The sequence below is a fragment of the Arachis hypogaea genome, chromosome 18 (genome assembly GCF_003086295.3).
Source record: "Arachis hypogaea cultivar Tifrunner chromosome 18, arahy.Tifrunner.gnm2.J5K5, whole genome shotgun sequence".
Taxonomy (NCBI): domain Eukaryota; kingdom Viridiplantae; phylum Streptophyta; class Magnoliopsida; order Fabales; family Fabaceae; genus Arachis; species Arachis hypogaea.
Window position 1 is genome coordinate 108,987,519 of NC_092053.1, and position 20,060 is coordinate 109,007,578.

General features: G+C 39.2%; 1 protein-coding gene and 1 pseudogene across 3 annotated transcripts; both read left to right on the top strand.

The window, feature by feature from the left end:
• The first annotated feature begins 1,621 nt into the window (after positions 1–1,621).
• Positions 1,622–3,142, top strand: LOC112770249 (pentatricopeptide repeat-containing protein At1g20230-like; annotated as a pseudogene).
• Positions 3,143–17,860: 14,718 nt separating this feature from the next.
• Positions 17,861–19,564, top strand: LOC112772788 (pentatricopeptide repeat-containing protein At1g20230). Of its 3 annotated transcripts, XM_029295342.2 has the most exons (3): positions 17,869–17,951; positions 18,021–18,969; positions 19,148–19,564. In XM_029295342.2, the coding sequence occupies exons 2-3, from the start codon at positions 18,262–18,264 to the stop codon at positions 19,151–19,153; spliced, it is 714 nt and encodes a 237-aa protein (XP_029151175.1). In that variant the 5' UTR covers positions 17,869–17,951; positions 18,021–18,261; the 3' UTR covers positions 19,154–19,564. The 3 variants fall into 3 exon arrangements, with proteins under 3 accessions (XP_025673573.2, XP_025673572.1, XP_029151175.1); XM_025817788.3 differs by having other exon boundaries at positions 17,861–18,969; XM_025817787.3 differs by having other exon boundaries at positions 17,861–18,647.
• Positions 19,565–20,060: the final 496 nt, after the last annotated feature.

A 20,060-nucleotide genomic window follows, 5' to 3' on the forward strand; every position in this document is an offset into this window, starting at 1 on the left:
TATTTTGTTCCACTCTATATGTTCAATGTTTAATGGGTTTATATGCATGCATATGATTGAGGCCATTATTTTATTAGCTCACTTATCTCAAATAGCCTACCCTTTCAACTACCTTTGTTTTCCACTTTGAGCCTTTTAATCTCCATTTGTTTTATATTTTACCACATCACTAGCCTTAAGCGAAAAACAATTAATTACCTCAATTGAATCTTTGGTTAGCTTAAGATAGAGATTGTGTATCAACTAAGTGTGAGAAAACTGTGGGAACATGGGTTAATAGGAAATGTGTTATGATGAAATATTGGGAATTTGGGTACCTACTCAATTGAGACCAGAAAAATTAAAAACCCATGTGCATTGATATATTATGTTTGCTTTTTTTCATTCAAAAAGTAAAAAATAAAAAAATAATATATATATATATATATATATATATATATATATTATTACAATATAAAATAAATAAATAAATAAGGGGACAAAATTACTCCAATGTCAAGTTTAATAAAAGATCAATGCATATGGGGTGAAATTAAGAAAAATTCGGTATATGAGTATGTAAAATATACAAAAGTGAGAATTTTGGGTAGCCAGGCATGATTTTAAAAGTATATAGAGTGTGTGTATAGGTGAGAGCTTAGGTTAGTCAAGGATTCAATTTATAGCTCATTTAGCCGTATATATACTCTCACCTTTATCTTAGCCCCATTACAACCTTGAAAAGACCTCATGATGTTTGCATTGCTACATTAAATATTTGTTGATTGGTTAGATGAAGAACAAAGTTTAGAAAGCATGACTAGAGAAGACTAGAGTGGATTACCTCCATTGAAGTTGCTATTCTAGTTTGTTTTCTTATTCCCTTACTCTTCCATATCCTTAATCTTTGTTCAGAGTTACAATTGGATTGCTTTTAGAATTTATTAATGCAAGAAGTACTTTTCTATTTAAATTTTATTATTTGTTTAATTGCTTCCAATTGATTTTAATTACTATGTTCCCTTTTTACTTCTCTTATAAAACAACGAAGATGGTATTCATGTTGACAGAGTAGACTCCCAACTTGACTTGGGGGTTGATTAAAAGGAGACCCTTGAGTTGGAATGCTCAAGTGATTAGTTAAATTGGAAGTTGTTAGCTAATTCTCTATTTACTAACGCTAGTCCTTCCCAAGAAAGAGGACTAGGATTTGCGAATAAGAGTTAACTCAATCACTTGACTTTTCTTTATTTAGTAAGTGTTAACTAGGTGAAAATAACAACCTTTTGATACTACATTTGAGAGAAGTCCAACAAGGATAGAACTTCCAATTAATCATTCTCCCAGTCAAGGCTTTTTAGTTTGAATATATAAATCTCTTTTAATTTTCATTGCGCTAATTTACAATTATTTATTTTCTGTCACTCAACTCTCAAAATTTCTCGGAAAACTCTTGATTAATAAGATAGCACCCTTTTGTTAACTCGTTGGGAGACGACCTGTGATTCATACTCCCAGTATTTTTTTATTCTAATTTTGTGACAACCTTTCTAAATTGATAAACGGATTTTAGCTGGTTAAGAACTGTACTCGCAACGTATTTCGTATATTAATTTCTTAATTGGCTTATTTCTGCTCCTATCATGGGTCAACCGTATCATGTGTGCTTCCTGCTTTGGGACAGTTGGAGGATGGAGTGGCTGTGAAACAAGTTCATGGTTATGAGATCAAACTGGGATTGGGATCGGATAGGTTTGTGGTCAGTGCGCTGCTTGATATATATGGGAAGTGTGGATGCATACAGGGGATATTGCAGGTGTTTGATGAGGTCGATTAGAGGGAAGTTGGTTATTTGAATGCTTTTCTAAATGGGTTATCGCGAAATGGTTTGATTGACACTGCATTGGAGGTGTTCAAGAAGTTCCTTCATGAAGGAGTTGAATTGAATGTTGTGACATGGACCTCTATGATACACAGTTGTGTGCAGAATGGGAAGGACATGGAAGCTTTGGAGCTTTTTAGAGAGATGCAGGCTCATGGAGTGGAGCCTAATGCTATAACGATACCAAGCTTGATTCCTACATGTGGACATATTTCAGCATTGAAGCATGGGAAGCAAACCTATTGCATTTCTCTCAGGAAGGGGATATTTGATGATGTTTACGTAAGTAGTGCATTGATAGATATGTATGCGAAGTGTGGAAGAATCCAGTTATCTCGGCTTTGTTTTGATAAAATGTTGGATCCAAATTTGGTTTCTTGGAATGCAGTAATGAAAGGATATGCAATGCATGGGAAGGCTAAGGAAACAATTGAGATGTTTCGAATTATACAAGAGAGTGGCATGGAGCCTGATGAGATTTTCTACACGTGTGTTTTATACGCATGTGCCCAAAATGGCTTAACTGAAGAAGGGAGGCAATATTTCAATAGCCTGTCAAAAGAACATGCCATTGAAACTAAAACGGAACACTATGCTTGCATGGTGATACCTCTTAGTCGTGCAGGGAAACTTGAAGAAGCTTATTCTCTCATCAAAGAAATGCCATTAGAACCTGATGCTTGTACCTGGAGAGCCTTACTAAGTTTCTGTAGAGTTCACCATAATTTGAGTTTAGGCGAGATTGCTGCAGAAAAGCTTTTCCTGTTAGAACCTGATAACCCGGGAAACTACATTCTTCTGTCCAACATCTATGCTTCAAAGGGCATGTGGGATGAAGTAGACAGAATTCGTGATGTAATGAAGAGTAAGGATTTGAGGAAAAATCCTGGCTATAGTTGGATTGAGATTGGAAACAAAGTACACACACTTGCTGCTGGTGACAAGACGCACCCACAAATGCAAGAGATATTGGAAAAATCGAAAAAGTTGAGTGTTGAGATGAAGAAATGTGTTCACCTTCCTAAGACTGGACTTGTGCTTCACGATGTGGAGGAACAAGAGAAGGAGCAAATATTGTGTGGGCACAGTGAGAAGTTGGCAGTAGTATTAGGACTACTCAACACGAGTTCGGGGCAGCCTCTTCAAGTGATTTAGAACCTGAGAATCTGTGGTGACTGCCATGCCGCTATAAAATTTATTAGTAGTTTGGAAGGGAGGAAAATTTTTATGAGAGACACAAATTATTTTTACCATTTCAAGGATGGTGTTTGCTTTTATTGAGATTATTGGTAATTTCTCATGAACTTCATTTCTAGAGACATCACGTTTCTGCCAAACACAGAATACACTAATCAAGATTATTTTTGTATACATTTGATGCGATGGAGTGTCAAGTTGAGAGCAATGGATGTGCATTGTCATTTTAGCAATTGGCAGTTAGATCATAGTTAGCTGTCCCCAGTGGGTTTCAGTTTGACAAATAAATATTTCTGTTCAGTCCCTTGTTCCGTTAACGGAGATCTTCTGTCAGCCGTATGATCTAGATTATACCAAAAGGCGATAGTAGTCTATATCAGCAGATTTTCCTTTTTAGTTCTGTCCATGTTGTTGGCAGATGCATGATTTAGCATCAATTAGAAAATTTAAAGACATCAATTAGAGATAATGTTCCTCACAAGCTAGCCTTCACAGCGTCCAGTATTTTTTGTGGAGCTGACCATGTGTTTCATCGGTTATAAATAACATTACTGTCAACTTGGGATAGAATTTTATTACTATCAATCCTACTTTTATTTTTGAATTCATCTGGGTATGATGATGACACTGCGTTCTGATCTCTATATTTTATGAAGTCAACAGCATCTTTTTTGTTTCTGCTGAATGAAATTGTGTATTCTGGGCATGGGAGTGTTGTTTTCTGCTCGTCTTTAGAAGGCATTTCATTGCACAGTTCGTGATACTCAGCCCCGCTCAAGTTATAAAGTACCCTAACTGCTTGATTGTATGGTTTAAACATCAAATTAATTTAGAAGGTATCTTTGATATTTAATACAACATTCATTTATTTCTTATTCTAATGTTATCCTTGGTGATCTTGATAGTGAAACCCTATTTGCACAGGTCCATATAATACAATCTTGATCAATCTATTTTTTGCCAATGTCATGAAATTGTGATTTGTTCTAATGATATGTTGTAATCAGGTAAGTATAAAACTTCTATCAATATTTGTTATGGTTTGAAGGGCTTCTTGGACTCCTGCAAGAACTCTGAGTAATTGTGAGTAATGTCTCGTGAAAAAGAACTTAATGCCATTGTTTATTGCATGATTGGTGCAGATAAACATTATTGAAGGAGCATTAAACATTATTGCAGTTTATGTCTGTATAAATGGCTAATACCTTAAATGAGTAACAGTTTATCAACAGTTGAACCAAACCAAGGTAGATTGGATCAACCAAGCAAACCAGACCGGATCGGAAGTAACCAAACTGGATCGAATCGACCAAGCAAACTACACCAGATTGCAGGTGTTTTGAACTTCCTAAACACCTCCAATGCAGTGTCAATAGAACCATTTCGCGACAACCCATTTAGAAAATCATTCAAAGAACCAACTTCCCTATGATCGACCTTATCAAACACTTGCAACATCCTTTATATGCATCTACACTTCCCATATATATCAAGCAGCGCACTGACCTCAAACCTATCCGATCCCAATCCCTGTTTCGCAGCCACTCCATCCTCCAAATTCCCCAAAGCAAGAAGCACACATGATACGGTTGACCCATCAGGAAAAAAACCTTTGTTCAGCACTGTCTTGAACAACTCCACAGCCTCAACATGCCACCCTACATTGCTGAACCAAGCAAGCATCCTATACCACAATACCAAATTGGGCTCCACCTCCTCACTCCTCATCACACTAAACATCTCCTTGGCCCTCTCAACAATCCCACGTCACGAGTAACCCGCGATAATCGCGCTCCAAAAGACAACATCCCTCTCAGGCATTTCATCAAACAGTCGTTGGGCATCCTGGTGCACGAAATTGGAAATCACAGTTCTTCACAAATTCGCACAACTAACCAGCAAGTGCACTGGGTCGTCCAAGTAATACCTTACATGAGTAAGGGTCGATCCCACGGAGATTGTTGGCTTGAAGCAATCTATGGTTATCTTGTAACTCTTAGTCAGGAAAATAATAAAATAATTCACTTATCAAATTTGATTGCAAGGAATAAAAGGGCAGAACACAAATTATACTTGTATGCAATGATGGAGAATATGTTGGAGTTTTGGAGATGCTTTGTCTTCTGAAATTCTGCTTTCCTCTGTTTCTGATTCACGCACGCATGTCCTCCTATGGCAAGCTATGTGTTGGTGGATCACCGTTGTCAATGGCTACCATCCATCCTTCCAGTGAAAAGAGTCCAGATGCGCTGTCACCGCACGGCTAATCATCTGCAGGTTCTCAATCGTACCGGAATAGGATTTACTATCCTTTTGCGTCTGTCACTACGCCCAGCACTCGCGAGTTTGAAGCTCGTCACAGTCATTCAATCCCTGAATCCTACTCGGAATACCACAGACAAGGTTTAGACTTTCCGGATTCTCTTAAATGCTGCCATCAATCTAGCTTATACCACGAAGATTCCGATTAAGAGATCTAAGAGATATTCATTCATTCTACAGTGGAACGTAAGTGGTTGTCAGGCACACGTTCGTGGAGGAATGATGATGATTGTCACGTTCATCACATTCATATTGAATTGCAAATTGATATCTTAGATAGGAACACGCATGTTTGAATGGAAAACAGAAATACTTGCATTAGTTCATCGAGACACGGCATAGCTCCTCACCCCCAACAATGGAGTTTAGAGACTCATGCCGTCAAAAGGTACAAAATTTTTTTTCTAAAATGTCATGAGATCCAAAATAAATCTCTAAAAGTTGTTTAAATACTAAACTAGTAACCTAGGTTTACAGAAAATGAGTAAACTATGATAGATGGTGCAGAAATTCACTTCTAGGGCCCACTTGGTGTGTGCTGGGGCTGAGACTTAAGCTTCTCATGTGCATGGGCTGTTTTGGGCGTTCAACGCCAGGTTGTAACCTGTTTCTGGCGTTGAACTCCAACTTGTAACTTGTTTCTGGCGCTGGACGCCAGACTGCAACATGGAACTGGCGTTGAACGCCAGTTTACGTCGTCTATCCTTGAGCAAAGTATGAACTATTATATATTGCTGGAAAGCCCTGGATGTCTACTTTCCAACGCAATTGAAAGCACGCCATTTGAACTCCTGTAGCTCCAGAAATTCCATTCCGAGTGCAGAGAGGTCAGAATCCAACAACATCAGCAATCCTTTTTCAGCCGAATCAGATTTTTGCTCAGCTCCCTCAATTTCAGCCAGAAAATACCTGAAATTACAGAAAAACACACAAACTCATAGTAAAGTCCAGAAATATGAATTTTGCCTAGAAACTAATGAAAATAAACTAAAAACTAACTAAAACATACTAAAAACTATATGAAATTAACCCCAAAAAGCGTATAAAATATCCGCTCATCACAACACCAAACTTAAACTGTTGCTTGTCCCCAAGCAACTAGATAAATAAAATAGACTACTAATAAGTCAAGAAGCAATAATATCTCAGAGTTTTTGAGTGAAGCTCAGATTCTAATTAGATGAGCGGGACTAGTAGCTTTTTGCTTCCGAATAGTTTTGGCATCTCACTTTATCCATTGAAGCTCAGAGTGATTGGCATCTATAGGAACTTAGAATGCAGATAGTGTTATTTATTCTCCTATTTTAGTATGATGATTCTTGAACACAGCTACTTTATGAGTCTTGGCCGTGGCCCTAAGCACTTTGTTTTCCAGTATTACCACCGGATACATAAATGCCACAGACACATAATTGGGTGAACCTTTTCAGATTGTGACTCAGCTTTGCTAAAGTCCCTAATTAGAGGTGTCCAGAGTTCTTAAGCACACTCTTCTTTTTGCTTTGGACCTTGACTTTAACCGCTCAGTCTCAAGTTTTCACTTGACACCTTCACGCCACAAGCACATGGTTAGGGACAGCTTGGTTTAGCCGCTTAAGCCAGGATTTTATTCCTTTAGGCCCTCCTATCCACTGATGCTCAAAGTCTTGGATCCTTTTTACCCTTGCCTTTTGGTTTTAAGGGCTATTGGCTTTTTGCTCTTGCCTTTTGGTTTTAAGAGCTTTGGCTTTTTCTGCTTGCTTTTTCTTTTTCTTTCTCTATTTTTTTTTCTGCAAGCTTTTGTATTCACTGCTTTTTCTTGCTTCAAGAATCATTTTTATGATTTTTCAGATTATTAATAACATGTCTCATGTTCATCATTCTTTCAAGAGCCAACGTATTTAACAGTCTTAAACATCAAATTCAAAAGACATATGCACTGTTCAAGCATTCATTCAGGAGATAGAAAGTGTTGCCACCACATGTAAATAATTAGAATTTTTCTTGTAAAAAAAACTCGAAATTTATTGCCTCTTATTCTAAAAAAATTCTTCTATTTTATTCATGTTTAATGATGATGATAAAATTAAATTATAGCTTAATTGGAGATAAAATAAAAAATATAGATACTAATTACTACTATATGACTCCTAAGGTAAAACTAAAATAAAAACAGTTATCACAGAGTTAAGGCTAAGATTGGAATTTAACAACCTGTGTTCTGGGAAGTGGATGTTCCTCTAATCTGCGGGGTGCTTGGTCCTTCAAGAGATAATTTCTGGCGCTTCAATTCCCTTAAATCACGCCCTTGCTCCTCCTGTTCTTTAAGCAAATAGCAAAGAATGCTACTTTGTTCCTTCTATTCTTTCTTTATTTGTTCCATAGCTTCTTGCATCTTGGTAATAGATGTTTCAAGATACTCCCAGTATTCAGATTGAGGGATTTCTGGGAGAATTTCCTGTGTTCTCTTCTTGATGGGGTCATCCTGTGCTTGTTGTTTTTCCATTGATGCTTTGGTGATTGGCCGCTCAACTGAGATATACTCAGTTATTTCCATCCTTACTCCAGCGTCCTTGCAGAGCATAGAAATCAAGCTTGGATAAGCCAACCTGGCATCTTTGGATTTTTTTTTGCAATTTTGTAAAATTCAGTTGAAATCAGTTGATGAACTTCCACTTCTTTTCCCATCATGACGCAATGGATCATCACTGCTCTTCTAATAGTGACTTCAGAATGGTTGCTAGTGGGCAGTAGAGAATGCCCAATGAAGTCCAGCCATCCTCTGGCGAATGGTTTGAGATCTTCTCTTTTGAGTTGATTTGGGACACCCTTCGTGCTGGTGGTCCACCTGGCTCCAGGGATACATATATCCTCTAGAATCTTATCCAGGCCCTTGTCTGTTCTCATCATTCTCCTATTGAAGGAGTCTGGATCATCTTTCAGCTGAGGTAGCTTTAAGATCTCCCTGATCTTGTCAGGGTGGGTATGAACAATCTTTCCTTTGACCAAGGTCCGATAGTCATAGAGAGCAGATCCAGATAGTCTTTGCTTGTCTGTTTGCCACATATTAGCATAGAACTCCTGGACCATATTCCTTCCCACTTTCGTTTCAGGATTAGCTAGGATCTCCCAGTTCCTGATTCGAATTTGCTCCTGGATCTCCGGATATTCGTCTTCTTTCAAATCGAATCTAACTTCCGGGATCACTGATCTTAGACCCATTATTTTGTAATAATGGTCTGAATGTTCTTTAGTTAAGAACTTCCCTTGATTCCAAAGTGGTTTTGTAACACTCTCTTTCTTGCCTCTTGGAGTGGGTTGTTTTCCTTTAGGAGCCATGATCTTAGTGGGTATGGTTTAGTGATCACGGATAAACACACCAAACTTAGAGGTTTGCTTGTCCTCAAGCAAAAGAAAAGAAAGGAGAGGGATAGAAGGAGAGCTATTGTAGGATGGTGGATGAGAGGAAGGAGGCCGAATGGGTTTTTAAAAGGGAGGGGGGGTTTTCGAAAATAGGGAGAAAGATAAGATAGAAGATATGATTTTAAAAAAAAATAAGTATGATAAGAAAAGATATAATTTAAAATTGAAAAGATATGAAAGATATTTGAAAAAGATAAAATTGGATTTTTGAAAAAGATAATATGGAGATTTGAAAAAGATATTGATTAGTTGAAAAGATTTTTGAATGAAAAGAGATAGATTTGTTTTGAAAATTTTGAAAAAGAGTTGAGTTGGATTGAAAAAAAGGATTTGTGCTTATGGATTAAGATACATTTAATATTTTTAAAGATGGGTTTTTAGAAATTAGGGATTTTAGAAATCAGGGTTTGTAACATGTTTATGCAAGAAATCATGAATTGAAACATGAAAATTAAGATTAAAATGAAAAATATGAAGAAAAAAACGAATTTACCTCCTCCCCACCATCCTGGCGTTTGAACGCCCAAACGCTGCATGTTTTGGGCGTTCAACGCCCAACTGCTGCTTCTCCTGGGCGTTCAACAACGCCCAGCTGTTGCTTCTTTCTGGCGTTGAACGCCAGGAACTCCTTTGTCACTGGGCGTTTTTCTGAACGCCCAGGACGTTGTAAATCTGGCGTTAAACGCCCAGAAGGAGCTTCTTTCTGGCGTTCAACGCCTAGAAGCTGCTTCTTTCTGGCATTTAATGCCCAGATGGCTATCCTTACTGGCGTTCAACGCCCAGTTGATGCTTCTTTTGGGCGTTCAATGCCCAAAACAGACTTTTACTGGCGTTTTCTTGCTAGTGAGCTCTTTTTCTCTGTTTTGTGTGCAGAGTCCTTCTGTAACCCTGTAAACTTATACAATTGACTCGTTACCTTAGTATCAATGAACTTTATATAAACAAATAAAATCAAGAATAGGGCAAAATGCTTAGAGGAAGTGATGCCCCATGGCTGGGTTGCCTCCCAGCAAGCGCTTCTTTATTGTCTTTAGCTGGACCTTGCTGAGCTTTTAATTTAGCTTCAGTCTTGAGCACTCTTGCTCAATATTGCCTTCAAGATAGTGCTTGATTCTCTATCCATTAACAATGAACTTCTTATCAGAATCAATATCTTGAAGTTCCACATAACCATATGGTGATACACTTGTAATCACATATGGTCCCCTCCACCGGGATTTCAGTTTTCCGGGGAATAGCCTGAGTCTAGAGTTAAACAACAGAACCTTTTGTCCTGGTTCAAAGATTCTAGATGACAGCTTTCTGTCATGCCACTTTTTTTATTTCTCTTTATAAAGCTTGGCATTTTCGAAAACAGTGAATCTGAATTCCTCTAGCTCATTTAGCTGAAGCAATCTTTTTTCTCCAGCTAATTTGACATCAAAGTTCAGGAATCTGGTTGCCCAGTAGGCTTTATGTTCCAGTTCCACGGGCAGGTGACATGCCTTACCATATACAAGTTGGTATGGAGAGGTCCCTATAGGAGTCTTAAATGCTGTTCTGTATGCCCACAGAGCATCATCCAAGCTTCTTGCCCAATCCTTTCTACGGATATTTACAGTCCGTTCTAGGATTCTTTTTAGCTCTCTTTTAGAGACTTCAGCATGCCCATTAGTTTGTGGATGATATGGAGTTGCCACCTTGTGGCGAATCCCATACCGGACCATGGCAGAGTAAAACTGTTTGTTGCAGAAGTGAGTGCCCCCATCACTGAGTAGTACTCTAGGGACCCCAAACCTGCTGAAGATATATTTCTGGAGGAACTTCAGCACTATTTTAGTATCATTGGTGGGTGTGGCAACGGCCTCTACCCATTTTGATACGTAGTCAACTGCCACCAGAATATAAGTGTTTGAGTATGATGGTGGGAAAGGTTCCATGAAGTCAATTCCCCATACGTCAAACAACTCAATCTCCAAGATTCCTTGTTGAGGCATGGCGTAACCATGAGGCAGATTACCAGCTCTTTGGCAACTGTCATAGTTACGTACAAACTCTCGGGAATCTCTATAGAGTGTGGGCCAATAGAAGCCACATTGGAGGACCTTGGTAGCTGTTCACTCACATCCGAAATGGCCTCCATATTGTGATCCATGGCAATGCCATAGGATCCTCTGTGCTTCTTCTCTAGGCACACACCTACGGATTATTCCGTCTGCACATCTCTTGAAGAGATAGGGTTCATCCCACAAGTAGTACTTTGCATCAGTGATTAATTTTTTTTTGTTGCCTGTTGTACTCTTTGGGTATGAACCTTGCAGCTTTATAGTTTGCAATGTCTGCAAACCATGGTGTTTCCTGAATGGCAAATAATTGCTCATCCGGAAAAGTCTCAGAGATCTCAAGAGAGGGTTGGGATGTCCCTTCTACTGGCTCTATCCTGGACAGATGATCAGCCACTTGGTTCTCTGTCCCTTTTCTGTCTCTTATTTCTATATCAAACTCTTGCAGAAGCAACACCCATCTGATGAGCCTGGGTTTTGAATCCTGCTTTGTGAGTAGATATTTAAGAGTAGCATGGTCAGTATACACAATCACTTTTGATCCTACTAAGTATGATCTGAACTTGTCAATGGCATAAACCACTGCAAGCAATTCTTTTTCTGTGGTTGTGTAATTTTTCTGGGCGTCATTTAAAACGCGGCTAGCATAATAAATGACATGCAGAAGCTTGTCATGCCTCTGTCCCAATACTGCACCAATGGCGTGATCACTAGCATCACACATTAGCTCAAATGGTAATGTCTAGTCTGGTGCAGAAATAACTGGTGCTGTGACCAGCTTGGCTTTCAGCGTTTCAAATGCCTGCAGACACTCTGTGTCAAACACAAATGGCGTGTCAGCAGCTAGCAGATTGCTCAGAGATTTTGTGATTTTTGAAAAATCCTTTATAAACCTCCTATAGAATCCTGCATGCCCCAGAAAGCTTCTGATTGCCTTAACATTGGCAGGTGGTGGTAATTTTTCAATTACCTCTATTTTTGCTTGATCCACCTCTATTCCCTTGTTTGAAATTTTATGCCCAAGGACAATCCCTTCAGTCACCATAAAGTGACATTTTTCCCAGTTTAAAACCAGGTTAGTCTCTTGGCATCTTTTCAGAACTAGTTTCAGGTGATCAAGACAGGAGCTGAATGAGTTTCCATATACTGAGAAGTCATCCATGAAGACTTCCAGAAATTTTCCCACCATATTAGAGAAAATAGAGAGCATGCATCTCTGGAAGGTTGCAGGCGCATTACACAGCCCAAACGGCATCCTTCTATAAGCAAACACTCCAGATGGACATGTGAATGCTGTTTTCTCTTGATCCTGGGGATCTACTGCAATCTGATTATAGCCTGAGTAGCCATCCAAAAAGTAGTAATAATCATGACCTGCCAATCTTTCTAGCATCTGGTCTATGAATGGTAAAGGAAAATGATCCTTTTTGGTGGCTGTATTGAGCCTTCTGTAGTCAATACACATGCGCCACCCTGTAACTGTTCTTGTAGGAACCAGTTCATTCTTTTCATTATGAACCACTGTCATGCCTCCCTTTTTGGGGACAACTTGAACAGGACTCATCCAGGGGCTATCAGAAATAGGATAAATAATCCCAGCCTCCAGTAATTTGGTGACCTCTTTCTGCACCACTTCCTTCATGGCTGGATTTAGCCGCCTCTGTGGTTGAACCACTGATTTAGCATTATCCTCCAATAAGATTTTGTGCATGCATCTAGCTGGGCTTATGCCCTTAAGGTCACCTATGGACCACCAAAAAGCTGTCTTGTGTGTCCTTAGCACTTGAATCAGTGCTTCCTCTTCCTGTGGATTTAAAGCAGAGCTTATGATCACTGGAAAAGTGTCACCTTCTCCCAGAAATGCATATTTCAGGGATGGTGGTAATGGTTTGAGCTCGGATTTAGGAGGTTTTTCCTCTTCCAGAGGAAATTTCAGAGGCTCTTTCATTTCCTCTAAATCCTCCAAATCAGGCTGAACATCTTTAAAGATGTCTTCCAACTCTGATTCGAGACTCTCAGCCATGTTGATCTCTCAAAGAGTCAATAAGATCAACTTTCATGCAGTCTTTTGATGTGTCTGGATGCTGCATGGCTTTGACAGCATTCAACTTAAACTCATCCTCATTGACTCTCAAGGTTATTTCCCCCTGTTGGACATCAATGAGAGTTTGTCCAGTTGCTAGGAAGGGTCTTCCTAGAATGAGAGTAGCACTCTTGTGCTCCTCCATTTCCAGCACTACAAAGTCAGTGGAAAAGGCGAATGGCCCAATTCTGACAATCATGTCTTCAATCACGCCTGATGGGTATTTAATGGAGCCATCAGCAAGTTGGAGACATATCCGGGTTGGTTTAACTTCTTCAGTTAAACCAAGCTTTCTGATAGTGGATGCAGGTATTAGGTTGATGCTTGTCCCAAGATCACATAAAGCTGTCTTGGTACAATTACCTTCTAATGTGCATGGTATCAGAAAACTCCCAGGGTCTTTAAACTTTTCAGGAAAGCTTTTCAGAATGACTGCACTGCATTCTTCAGTGAGGAGAACTCTTTCAGTTTCTCTTCAATCCTTCTTATGACTCAAGATCTCTTTCATGAACTTGGCATAAGAAGGTATTTGCTCAAGTGCCTCTGCAAATGGAATCTTTATTTCAAGAGTCCTGAGATAATCTGCAAAGCGAGCAAATTGCTTATCCTGCTCCTCTTGGCGGAGTTTTTGAGGATAAGGTATCTTGGCTTTATATTCCTCAACTTAGTTGCTGTAGGTTTATTTCCTACAGAAGTGGTTGAAGAAGCCTTTTTAGATGGGTTGTCATCAGCACTTGTGTGTGTCTGATCCCTCACTGGCAATTGAGTGCCAGAGTTAGAAGCTGGAGTGACGTTAGACGCCAGCTCCTCATCTGTTCCTGGCGTCTGAATGCCAGAACTGTGCTTCTTTTGGGCGTTCAATGCCAGATCCTTGCTTGTTTCTGGCGTTGAACGCCAGTCCTGAGCATGGTTGGGCGTTGGTCTGGGCGTTCAGCGCCAGCCTTCCACCCAATTTCTGGCGTTTTAGCGCCAGAATTATTTTTCCCTGGGCTCTTACTGTCCTTAGGTGGATTTGGGGTGGTTTGCTCATTTCTTGGCTTCTTGCTGCCTTGAGGTGGGGTATTTAATGTCTTCCCACTTCTTAATTGAACTGCTTGGCATTCTTCTGTTATTTGTTTTGACAGCTGCTACTTTGTTTGCTTCAATTGTTCTTCCGTATTTATATTAGCCATCCTTGTCTCTTGTAGTCTATCCTTGAATTCGGCTAACTGCTTTGTTAGAAAGTCCAATTGCTGATTGAATTCGGCAGCTTGTTTTACAGGACTGAGTTCAGCAGTTACTGTTTTAACCTCTTCTTTCATGGAAGGGTCACTGCTTAGGTACAGATGCTGATTTCTGGCAACTGTATCAATGAGCTCTTGAGCTTCTTCAATTGTCTTTCTCATGTGAATAGATCCACCAGCTGAGTAATCTAGAGACATCTGAGCTCTTTCTGCAAGCCCATAGTAGAAGATGTCTAACTGAACCCACTCTGAAAATATTTCAGAGGGGCATTTTCGTAGCATCTCTCTGTATCTCTCCCAGGCATCATAAAGAGATTCATTATCTCCTTGTTTAAAGCCTTGGATGTCCAGCCTTAGCTGTGTCATCCGTTTTGGAGGAAAGTATTGATTCAGGAATTTTTCTGTCAGCTATTTCCATGTCCTTATACTGGCCTTAGGTTGGTTATTTAACCACCTCTTAGCTTGGTCTTTTACAGCAAATGAAAACAGTAATAATCTGTAGACATCCTGATCTACTTCCTTATCATGTACTGTGTCAGCAATCTGTAAAAACTGTGCCAGAAACTCTGTAGGTTCTTCCTGTGGAAGACCGGAATACTGGCAACTTTGCTGCACCATGATAATGAGCTGAGGATTCAACTCAAAGCTACTAACTCCAATGGAGGGTATGCAGATACTGCTCTCATATGAAGCAGTAGAGGGGTTAGCATATGACCCCAGAGTCCTCCTGGACTGTTCATTTCCGCTTAGGTCCATGATGGAGAAAGGGAGATGATGTAAAATAGAAGAAAAATATTTTATTTATTTAATTATTTATTTATTTCAAAAACAAAATAAATTAAAATAAATAAAAATGGGTGAAGATTTTCGAAAAAAATGAGGAGAGAGAGAGTGGTTAGGAAATTTTGAAAAGGATATGATGATTTTTGAAAAAGGTTTTAAATTTTGAAATAAAAATCTGAATTTTAAAGGTAAATTTCGAAAATTTGCTTTAAAATAGAGAGAGAAGATATTTTTGAATTTAAAGAAGAGAGAGAAAAACAATAAGATAGCACCAGATTTAAAATTTTTTAGATCTAATGCTCCTTGTTTTCGAAAATTTTGGAGGGAAAACACCAAGGAACACCAAACTTAAAAATTTTAAGATCAAGACACAAGGAAAACTCAAGAACACTTTGAAGACTCACAAGAGCACAAGAACATGAAGAAAGAACACCAAACTTAAAATTTTTAGAAAACCAAACTAAAATTTTCGAAAAACAAAGAAAAATCAACAAGAAAACTCCAAACTTAAAGTTTGGCACAAGATTTATTCAAAGAAAATTTTTTGAAAAAGATTTTAAAAATAGGATAGCCAATTATTAAGAACATAAGCACCACGCTCTAGCTAATTGAGCTATAAATTTAAAGTGTTTTAACAAGGTATAAATAATAAAAGACTCTAAACCAAAAAGAAAAATTTTTCCTAATCTAAGCAACAAAATAAACCGTCAGTTGTCCAAACTCAAACAATCCCCAGCAACGGCACCAAAAACTTGGTGCACGAAATTGGAAATCACAGTTCTTCACAAATTCGCACAACTAACCAGCAAGTGCACTGGGTCGTCCAAGTAATACCTTACGTGAGTAAGGGTCGATCCCACGGAGATTGTTGGCTTGAAGCAATCTATGGTTATCTTGTAACTCTTAGTCAGGAAAACAATAAAATAATTCACTTATCAAATTTGATTGCAAGGAATAAAAGGGCAGAACACAAATTATACTTGTATGCAATGATGGAGAATATGTTGGAGTTTTGGAGATGCTTTGTCTTCTGAAATTCTGCTTTCCTCTATTTCTGATTCACGCACGCATGTCCTCCTATGGCAAGCTATGTGTTGGTGGATCACCGTTGTCAATGGCTACCATCCATCCTTCCAGTGAAAAGAGTCCAGATGCGCTGTCACCGCACGGCTAATCATCTGCAGGTTCTCAATCGTACCGGAATAGGATTTACTATCCTTTTGCATCTGTCACTACGCCCAGCACTCGCGAGTTTGAAGCTCGTCACAGTCATTCAATCCCTGAATCCTACTTGGAATACCACAGACAAGGTTTAGACTTTCCGGATTCTCTTGAATGCTGCCATCAATCTAGCTTATACCACGAAGATTCCGATTAAGAGATCTAAGAGATATTCATTCATTCTACAGTGGAACGTAAGTGGTTGTCAGGCACGCGTTCGTGGAGGAATGATGATGATTGTCACGTTCATCACATTCATATTGAATTGCAAATTGATATCTTAGATAGGAACACGCATGTTTGAATGGAAAACAGAAATACTTGCATTAGTTCATCGAGACACGGCATAGCTCCTCACCCCCAACAATGGAGTTTAGAGACTCATGCCGTCAAAAGGTACAAAGTTTTTTTTCTAAAATGTCATGAGATCCAAAATAAATCTCTAAAAGTTGTTTAAATACTAAACTAGTAACCTAGGTTTACAGAAAATGAGTAAACTATGATAGATGGTGCAGAAATCCACTTCTGGGGCCCACTTGGTGTGTGCTGGGGCTGAGACTTAAGCTTCTCATGTGCATGGGCTGTTTTGGGCATTCAACGCCAGGTTGTAACCTGTTTCTGGCGTTGAACTCCAACTTGTAACTTGTTTCTGGCGCTGGACGCCAGACTGCAACATGGAACTGGCATTGAACGCCAGTTTACGTCGTCTATCCTTGAGCAAAGTATAAACTATTATATATTGCTGAAAAGCCCTGGATGTCTACTTTCCAACGCAATTGGAAGAGCGCCATTTGGACTCCTGTAGCTCCAGAAATTCCATTCCGAGTGCAGAGAGGTCAGAATCCAACAACATCAGCAATCCTTTTTCAGCCGAATAAGATTTTTGCTCAGCTCCCTCAATTTCAGCCAGAAAATACCTGAAATTATAGAAAAACACACAAACTCATAGTAAAGTCCAGAAATATGAATTTTGCCTAGAAACTAATGAAAATAAACTAAAAACTAACTAAAACATACTAAAAACTATATGAAATTAACCCCAAAAAGCGTATAAAATATCCACTCATCACATCCCCAATACTATCACACTTCAGATACATATGCACTAGAGAAGACGCCAAAATTGAATTCAAGGCATAACCAGACGCAAAAGCATACCCATGAAACTGTAGCCTAGGCTTCAAGGCTTGCAACGCAGCACAGGCTTTGATTGCACTCGGGAGAAGGAACCCATCAAGGGCAAGACCCTTATGACCCATGAGGGAGAAGAGGCAGAGAACGACATCGTATTCGTGGGACCTGACAAAGGCATTGAGGATAGTGGTGAAGGAAGGAAGGGTTGGATTGGAGAAGAAATGGAGTACGAGGTTTGTGACTTGTGAAAAGTAGAGATTGTTAGCGTAGTGAGAGAGAAGCCTTGTGGCGATGTAGGTGTCGTCGTAGAGTTCCAGTTTGAGAATGTGTGCGTGGGATTGACGGGCGTGGGAGAAGGTAATGGTGCTGGAACTCAGGCATTGCGAGATTATGTTGTAGATTCCGTTGAACATAGAGGGCTTAAAAAAATCTCTTTGTTGGGGTTGTGTTTGACTGTTCTTGTTAGTGTTGCGATGTGTGGAAGGGAGGAAGACAAAGTGGGATTGGGGTTTTCGGTGCAGACATGATTGAAGGTTTATTGTCACTATTGCATAGCTTGTTTAGCATACTTTGCTATAAGATGCGATGAGGTTAGAGAGACAGCTGCAAAGAGCATCGCCTACCACGACGGATCAGAGGATCAAAGCATCACAAGTTGCTCTTCTGTATGATTTCCTAAAATGGTAAGAGAATGAATTAGTTTTTCCAATAATGATTACTCTTGAATTAAATTTCTTTCATAATTCTTACAGAAGAGCAACTTGTGAAGCTTTGATCCTCCGATTCGTCGTGGTAGGCAATGCTCTTTGCAGCTGTCTCTCTAACCTCATCGCATCTTATAGCAGAGTATGCCAAATAATCTATCCAATAGCAATAATAAACCTTCATTCATGTCCGCACCGAAAACCGCAATCGCACTTTGTCTTCCTCCTTCCCACCCATCGCAACATTAACAACAACAGTCAAACACAACCCGAACAAAGAAATTTTTTTATGCCCTCAATCTACAACATAATCTCCCAATGCCTGAGTTCCAGCACCATTACACTTTCCCACGCGCGTCAATCTCACGTGCACATTCTCAAGCTCGGCCTCTACGGCGACACCTACATCGCCACAAAGCTTCTCTCTCACGACGCCAACAATCTCTATTTTTTACAAGTCACAAACCTCGTACTCCATTTCTTCCCCAATCCAACCCTCCCTTCCTTCACCACTATCATCAACGCCTTCGCCAGGTCCCACCAATACGACGCCGCTCTCTATCTCTTCTCCCTCATGGGTCATAAGGGTCTTGCCCCTGATGGGTTCCTTCTCCTGACTACAATCAAAGCATGTGCTGCGTTGCAAGCCTTGATCCCTGGGCTGCAGTTTCATGGGTATGATTTTGTGTCTAGTTATGCCTTGGATTCAATTTTGGCGTCTTCTCTGGTGCATATGTATCTGAAGTGTGATAGTATTGGGGATGCCCATCGATTGCTTGATGAAATGTCTGAGAGGCATGTTGTCGTTTGGAGCGCAATTATCGTGGGTTACTCGCAACGTGGGATGGTTGAGAGGGCCAAGGAGATGTTTAGTGAGATGAGGATTGAGGGGGTGGAGCCCAATTTGGTATCGTGGAATGGGATGCTTGCTGGGTTCAGCAATGCAGGGTGGCATGTTGAGGCTGTGGAGTTGTTCAAGACATCTAAGTGGGAAATGGTATAGGGATATAGTCCTTTTGTCTGATTGCTATGTTTTTTTCAGATTTGGTGGATGGCCAGCAAGTTTAATGCAAGAAATCTATTGAATTTTGAATGATTTTAGATAGGATGTTAGACCTCAGGATCTATGAATAAGGTGTGATTTATAAGTATTAATTTCATCTTGATTGTTGCAGTTTTGAAGTGACAAGGAAAATCCGCATCCTAGAAAATGGCGTAAATGAGAAAATTGCATGTGGGGAATTATCAGCTGAAATGTTTGGGGATATCTTTTATTGGCACATTCCAATACTAGCAATGACAGCTGATGTAACTCAGGCTTCAAATGAAGAGTGCAAAAAGTGTGGGATGGCACAGTATCTAGCTAACCTCATCTCAGTTGAAGGTTCTTTTTCTGCATATAGCAAGAAACTAGCTAGGACCATAAGGTGGACAGTAGTAGAATTGGAAATTCAATACATCAGTTTCTGAAACTGTCTACCTACCATAAGATAGATTAAGGGCAGTATGATTCTTCATTTTCAGCATTGTTTATGCATTTTTCCCAGCTCAATACATTTTTCCCAGTTCAATATATTCACCTGTGGAAGTAACATGCTCTTTTTTAAGTATTATATTTTATCCAAAATGATTTACAAACTTTATAAACCTAGCAGGCCGATAGTTTATTGAGAGACACCAAATCGACTACTTACATAAATGTCAACAAAAATTAAATACTTAGTTAGTTGTTAGCTATCAAATAAATATCGATTGTTCTTCATTTCCATTATCGCTGAAACCGGCGACATCTCACCCTAAAAAGATAAATCTTCATCTCATAATTTTTGTTGAAAAATAATTCACAAATAAATCCTCTAAAGTTATCTGATATATGTATAATAGTTAATAAGGGCATTTATATTTCCTAAATGCATCTGTATTTTTGCTTGTTGCCCTCAGATGTTGAGATAAAGAGTGAGTAAAGATTTTCCAAAACCTTTACACTTCAAAATTACAAACCACCACTTTGTTATACACCCAATTCCTCTCTATTACACTATTAAAATAAAATATCGTTAAAAAAAAGCATGTGTAGTTTTGATATAC

Excerpts from the sequence above, each read along its gene's own strand:
- LOC112772788 (XM_025817788.3), top strand. The coding sequence starts at position 17,980 with ATGATTACTCTTGAATTAAATTTCTTTCATAATTCTTACAGAAGAGCA.